Source organism: Salvelinus sp. IW2-2015, unplaced genomic scaffold (genome assembly GCF_002910315.2).
Source record: "Salvelinus sp. IW2-2015 unplaced genomic scaffold, ASM291031v2 Un_scaffold1716, whole genome shotgun sequence".
In the NCBI taxonomy this organism is placed as follows: Eukaryota; Metazoa; Chordata; class Actinopteri; order Salmoniformes; family Salmonidae; genus Salvelinus; species Salvelinus sp. IW2-2015.
In genome coordinates this window covers 214,750-221,314 of record NW_019943104.1, presented here as the reverse complement: position 1 = coordinate 221,314, position 6,565 = coordinate 214,750, and the positions used below count along the sequence as shown (strand labels likewise).

At 40.6% G+C, this 6,565-nt stretch overlaps 1 protein-coding gene across 1 annotated transcript in view; it reads left to right on the top strand.

Moving 5' to 3' along the window:
* LOC112071779 (uncharacterized) overlaps nt 1–6,565 on the top strand; it is a 15,661-nt gene extending 9,096 nt beyond the window's left edge. Inside the window, exons 4-5 of the mRNA XM_024139208.2 lie at nt 5,869–6,043; nt 6,392–6,565. Coding sequence (XP_023994976.2) covers nt 5,869–6,043; nt 6,392–6,537 — 321 coding nt within the window. The 3' untranslated portion in view covers nt 6,538–6,565. The remainder of the gene's footprint in view (nt 1–5,868; nt 6,044–6,391) is intronic.

The window sequence follows — 6,565 nt, the reverse complement described above, 5'->3', positions numbered from 1 at the left end:
TGCCAAGGCACCAACCAGCTGGCCAAAGCAGGTTACTGTCATTTAACATGCCAAGGCACCAACCAGCTGGCCAAAGCAGGTTACTGTCATTTAACCTCACTAGGGTAGGGGGCAGTATTTTAGACATCCGGATGAAAAGCGTGCCAAAAGTAAACTGCCTGTTACTCAGGCCCAGAATCTAGGATATGCGAGTATAACAGTGAGTATACTGTGAGTATAACAGAACTGATATGGCAAAAACCTGAGAAAAATCCATCCAGGAAGTGAGAATTTTTTATGTTTGTAGTTTTCCATTGACTACCTATACAGATTCCATTGACTTAGGACTCAAATTGCAGTTCCTATGCCTTCCACTAGATGTCAACAGTCTTTAGAAATAGTTTCAGGCTTGTATTCTGAAAAATGAGGGAGTAAGACCGGTTGAAAAATTAATGATTATTATGACTAAAAACAACCTGTGGATTGATTATAAACGTCATTTGACATGTTTCTACGAACTTTACTGATACTTTTCGGGTTTTTCGTCTGTCTGTTGTGACTGCCTTTGAGCCTGTGGATTACTGAACAAAACGCGCGAACAAAACAGAGGTTTTTGGATATAAAGAGGGACTTTATCGAACAAAACAAACATTTATTGAGTAAATGAGAGTCTTGTGAGTGCAACCATATGAAGATCATCAAAGGTAAGTGATTCATTTTTATTTAATTTTTTTTTTTAATTAACTCCTCTACTTGACTGTTAACTGTTTGTTATGATTTGTCTGCTGGGCGCTGTTCTCAGATAATCGCATGGTATGCTTTCGCCTGTCTGTAGTCTAGAGTCCATTTTGCCATTTTGAAATCTGACACCGTGGTTGGATTAACAAGAAGTTAATCTTTAAACCGATGTATAACACTTGTATGTTTTATGAATTTTTAGTTTTAGTATTTCTGTTTTTGCAATTTCCCTGGATGTTGGCCAGGTGGGACGCTATCGTCCCACAACCCCTAGGGAGGTTTAACATGCCAAGGCAGCAACTAGCTGGACAAAGCAGGTTACTATCATAACATCAATGTTATGCAAAAATACAGCACATTAGGTCATGGACAATTTACAGAATATTAGGTCATGGGCTGAATTGAAGTACATTAGGTAATGGGATGAATTACAGTACATTAGGTTGTAATGGGCTGAATTACAGTACATTAGGTCATGGGCTGAATTACAGTACATTAGGTCATGGGCTGAATTACAGTACATTAGGCCATGGACTGAATTACAATATATTAGGTCATGGGATGATATACAGTACATTAGGTCATTGGCTGAATTACAGTACATTAGGCCATGGACTGAATTACAATATATTAGGTCATGGGATGAATTACAGTACATTAGGTCATGGGCTGAATTACAGTACATTAGCCATGGACTGAATTACAATATATTCGGTCATAGGCTACCATAAGAGAAGCTACTTTGTAAAATGATTTTAGTAATCTTCACACATGGAGCTATTGTGTATCTACCATATAGACGGGTTGATTGTTTAGCAACAAAACTGACGGGTTGATTGTTAGCAACAAAACTGACGGGGTTTGTTGTTTAGCAACAAAACTGACGGGGTTTTTGTTGTTTAGCAACAAAACTGACGGGGTTTGTTGTTTAGCAACAAAACTGACGGGGTTTGTTGTTTAGCAACAAAACTGACGGGGTTTGTTGTTTAGCAACAAAACTGACGGGGTTTGTTGTTTAGCAACAAAACTGACGGGGTTTGTTGTTTAGCAACAAAACTGACGGGGTTTGTTGTTTAGCAACAAAATGACGGGGTTGTTTAGCAACAAAACAGACGGGGTTGGTTGTTTAGCAACAAAACAGACAGGGTTGGTTGTTTAGCAACAAAACAGACGGGGTTTGTTGTTTAGCAACAAAACAGACGGGGTTGGTTGTTTAGCAACAAAACTGACGGGGTTGGTTGTTTAGCAACAAAACTGACGGGGTTGGTTGTTTAGCAACAAAACAGACGGGGTTGGTTGTTTAGCAACAAAACAGACGGGGTTGGTTGTTAGCAACAAAACAGACGGGGTTGGTGTTTAGCAACAAAACAGACGGGGTTTGTTGTTTAGCAACAAAACAGACGGGGTTTGTTGTTTAGCAACAAAACAGACGGGGTTTGTGTTAGCAACAAAACAGACGGGGTTGGTTGTTTAGCAACAAAACAGACGGGGTTGGTTGTTTAGCAACAAAACAGACGGGGTTGGTTGTTTAGCAACAAAACTGACGGGGTTGGTTGTTTAGCAACAAAACTGACGGGGTTGGTTGTTTAGCAACAAAACTGACGGGGTTGGTTGTTTAGCAACAAAACTGACGGGGTTGGTTGTTAGCAACAAAACTGACGGGGTTGGTTGTTTAGCAACAAAACGACGGGGTTTGTTGTTTAGCAACAAAACTGACGGGTTTGTTGTTTAGCAACAAAACTGACGGGTTTGTTGTTTTAGCAACAAAAACTGACGGGGTTTGTTGTTTAGCAACAAAAACTGACGGTTTGTTGTTTAGCAACAAAACTGACGGGGTTGGTTTGTTTAGCAACAAAACTGACGGGGTTTGTTGTTTAGCAACAAAACTGACAGAACGAACTCTGAAGATAGATGAGGGGCAATCAATTTACATATGGTAAGCTGAGGGGGGTCTATAACAAGCGGCAACAGTGAGAGACTTATTTCTGGAGAGATTCATTTTTAAAATTAGAAGCTCGAACTGTTTGGGCATAGACCTGGATAATATGACAGAACTCTGCAGGCTATCTCTACAGTAGATTGCAACTCTTCCCCCTTTGGCAGTTCTTGACGGAAAATGTTATAGTTGGGTATGGAAATCTCAGAAGTTATGGTGGCCTTCCTAAGCCAGGATTCAGACACGGCAAGGACATCAGGGTTGGCGGAATGTGCTAAAGCAGTGAGTAAAACAAACTTAGGGAGGAGGCTTCTGTTAACTTCTTATGGCTGCTCAATATGACAACAGCCAGTCCAAGTGCATGGCGCGAAATTCAAAAGATATTTTTTAGAAATATTTAACTTTCACACATTAACAAGTCCAATACAGAAAATGAAAGATAAACATCTTGTGAATCCAGCCAACATGTCCGATGTTTTAAATGTTTTACAGCGAAAACACCACGTATATTTATGTTAGCTCACCACCATATACAAAAAAGCACAGACATTTCTTTCACAGCACAGGTAGCTTGCACAAAACCGACCAAATATAGATAGAATTAGTCACTAACCAAGAAACAACTTCATCAGATGACAGTCTTATAACATGTTATACAATAAATCTATGTTTTGTTCGAATAATGTGCATATTTCAGGTATAAATCATAGTTTTACATTGCAGCTACAATCAGAAATAGCACTGAAGCAGCTAGAACAATTACAGAGTCCAACGTGAAATACCTTATACTCATCATAAAACATTTATGAAAAATACATGGTGTACAGCAAATGAAAGACAAACATCATGTGAATCCAGCCAATATTTCTGATTTCTTAAGTGTTTTACAGCGAAAACACAATATAGCATTATATTAGCTTACCACAATAGCCAAAAACACAGCCCATTTATCAGCAGCAAAAGTTAGCGATCGCAAAAAAACAGCAAAAGATATATAATCTTTCAATAACCTGGACAAACTTCATCAGATGACAGTCCTATAACATCAGGTTATACAATACACTTATGTTTTGTTCGAAAATGTGCATATTTAGAGCTGAAATCCGTGGTTATACATTGTGAAAACGTAGCAACTTTTTTCCAGAATCTCCGGATATATTTCTGACACTCACCTATTCTGACCAAATAACTAATCGTAAACTTTACAAAAAAATACATGTTGTACAGCAAATGATAGATACACTAGTTCTTAATGCAATCGTCGTGTTAGAATTCTAAAAATAACTTTAGTACGACATACAGCTTACGTTATAGCGAGACAGCGCCCAAAATCCTGGCGGAAAATAATACTAAACATTTTCCACAGAAATACGAAATAACATCATAAATGGGTCCTACTTTTGCTGAGCTTCCATCGTCCTTTGTCCAGAACAATCGTTGTTTGGATTTAGAATGTCCTCTTCGTCTGTCGATTTAGCAACCAAAGCTAGCCAAGTGGCGCGAAGCTGTCCATCGTCACCAAACGCAGAGAACGGAACACGCCAAAACTCCCGATAAACTTTCAATAATCTGATAAAACTATATTGAAAAAACATACTTTACGATGATATTATCACATTTATCAAATAAAATCAAAGCCGGAGATATTAGCCGTCTATAACGAAAGCTTTTCAGAAGGCAATCCAGAGTTCCTTCCGGCGCCTTGCTGAACAAAGGAAATTGGGGTCATGTCATTCCAAGAGCTCTCTTTTGACCATAGATAAAGCTAGACACCCCATTCCACCTCTCACAGCCTATTGACATCTAGTGGAAGGCGTATGAAGTGCATGTATATTAATAGATTTCAAGCAAATGAATAGGGAGGCCCTGGAACATTACATAAGTCAACAAATGAGAGTGCCTGGGGACACGCAGGGCATGGGTTAACCTCCACATCACCCGAGGAACCCGAGGAACAGAGGAGGAGTAGGATGAGGGTACGGCTAAAGGCTATCAAGACAGGTCTTCTAGTGCGTTGGGGAATGAGAATAAAAGGAGCAGATTTCTGGGTGTGGTAGAATAGATTCAGGGCATAATGTGCAGACAGGGGTATGGTGGGGTGCGGGTACAGCGGAGGTAAGCCCAGGCACCGAGTGATGATAAGAGAGGTTGCATCTCCGGACACGCTGGGTGAGGTTACCGCAACGTTTTTTGGCTCACTCGAGACACGCTATCGGAGTCGGTACAGCCAGCTGGTTTCTTCACGCATCACGCCGACAGAAACAAGCATCTTTCTGGTAAGAAGAAGGGCGGGGGTGTATGCCTTATGATTAACAAGACGATAACAACATACAGGAACTCAAGTCCTTCTGTTCACCTGACTTAGAATTCCTCACAATCAAATGCCGACCGCATTATCTACCTAGAGAATTCTCTTCGATTATAATCAAAGCCGCATATATCTCCTACCCCCCCATGCAGACACATCGATGGCTCTGAACGAACTTCATTTTACTCTACGTAAACTGGAAACCACATATCTGATGCTGCATTTATTGTAGCTATGGGATTTTACCAAGGCTAATCTGAAAACAAGGCTCCCGAAATTCTATCAGCATATCGATTGCGCTACCAGGGCTGGCAAAACCCTAGATTATTGCTATTCTAATTTCCGCGACGCATATAAGGCCTTCCCCACCCTTCTTTCGGAAAAGCTGACCACGACTCCATTTTGTTGCTCCCTGCCTATAGACAGAAACTAAAACAGGAAGCTCACGCGCTCAGATCTGTTCAACGCTGGTCCGACCAATCGGATTCCACGCTTCAAGATTGCTTCGATCACGTGGACTATATTTGGTTATTGATGAACACTTTTTTTCATATGCAGATCAGGTTAGCTGGCTACAGCTAGCAGTAGGCTTACATTCTGATAGGAGAACCAGGTAGCAGCAGGCTCACATTCTGATAGGAGAGCCAGCTAGCAGCAGGCTTCCATTCTGATAGGAGAACCAGCTAGCAGAAGGCTTCCATTCTGATAGGAGAGCCAGCTAGCAGAATGCTCATATTCTAATAGGAGAGCCTTGGATTACCTAGTGACTTTCTTGTACATTTCACACAGCATTGACAAGTTATATCCTTCAATAATCTATGGGTTTATATACATCATTTTAAAGTAAAAATGGATGTAGCAATAGCAGATTGACCCGTTCATCTTGTTTTTATCTTGTCTCCCTCAGAACTGCACCTTGTCATTTTGGAGCAACAGTAATACCACTGGAACATATGCAGTTCAGATGGTGATGGAGGATTTCCCGACTCAGTCCATCTCTCTCTCCTATACTGACGGATCTCAATCTAACAGGACCTCAAATGATACACTCTGCAAACTGGCTGTTCAGTTTGTAGTGAGAGGTACATGTATATGATCTATATAGTCTATCTTTATATCGAGGTAGTTTATCTTTATATCGAGGTAGTTTATGTCTAGGTAGTTTATCTTTATATTTAGGTAGTTTATCTTTATATTTAGGTAGTTTATCTTTATATATAGGTAGTTTCTAACAAGTTGTTTCTCTACAGAGAATAAGATGATGCCTATGCCTTGTTGCCAGTAGTAGTAGAAGTAGTGAATTTGATTGTCATTGCGTTTTATGCAGTGTTTCCAACCCTGTAGCGTAGTAGAGTGGTTGTGGTACTGACATATTTTGACAAACATGCCGCTGTGTATTGTATCTCAAAACTCCATGGTTTGTCTTTCAGTGGACCCCACGGTCCCATCCTGTATGGAGGGGTTGTACCTACCCATGTTCCTGTCTCCAACACCAGCCCAGGGTGCACTGCTGTACGCCTCTGCAGACCAACCCCTGGAAATCACTGTCAGAGCACAGGCTACCAACTCCACGTAAGAGAAAAGAAACGTGGAAACACATAGCA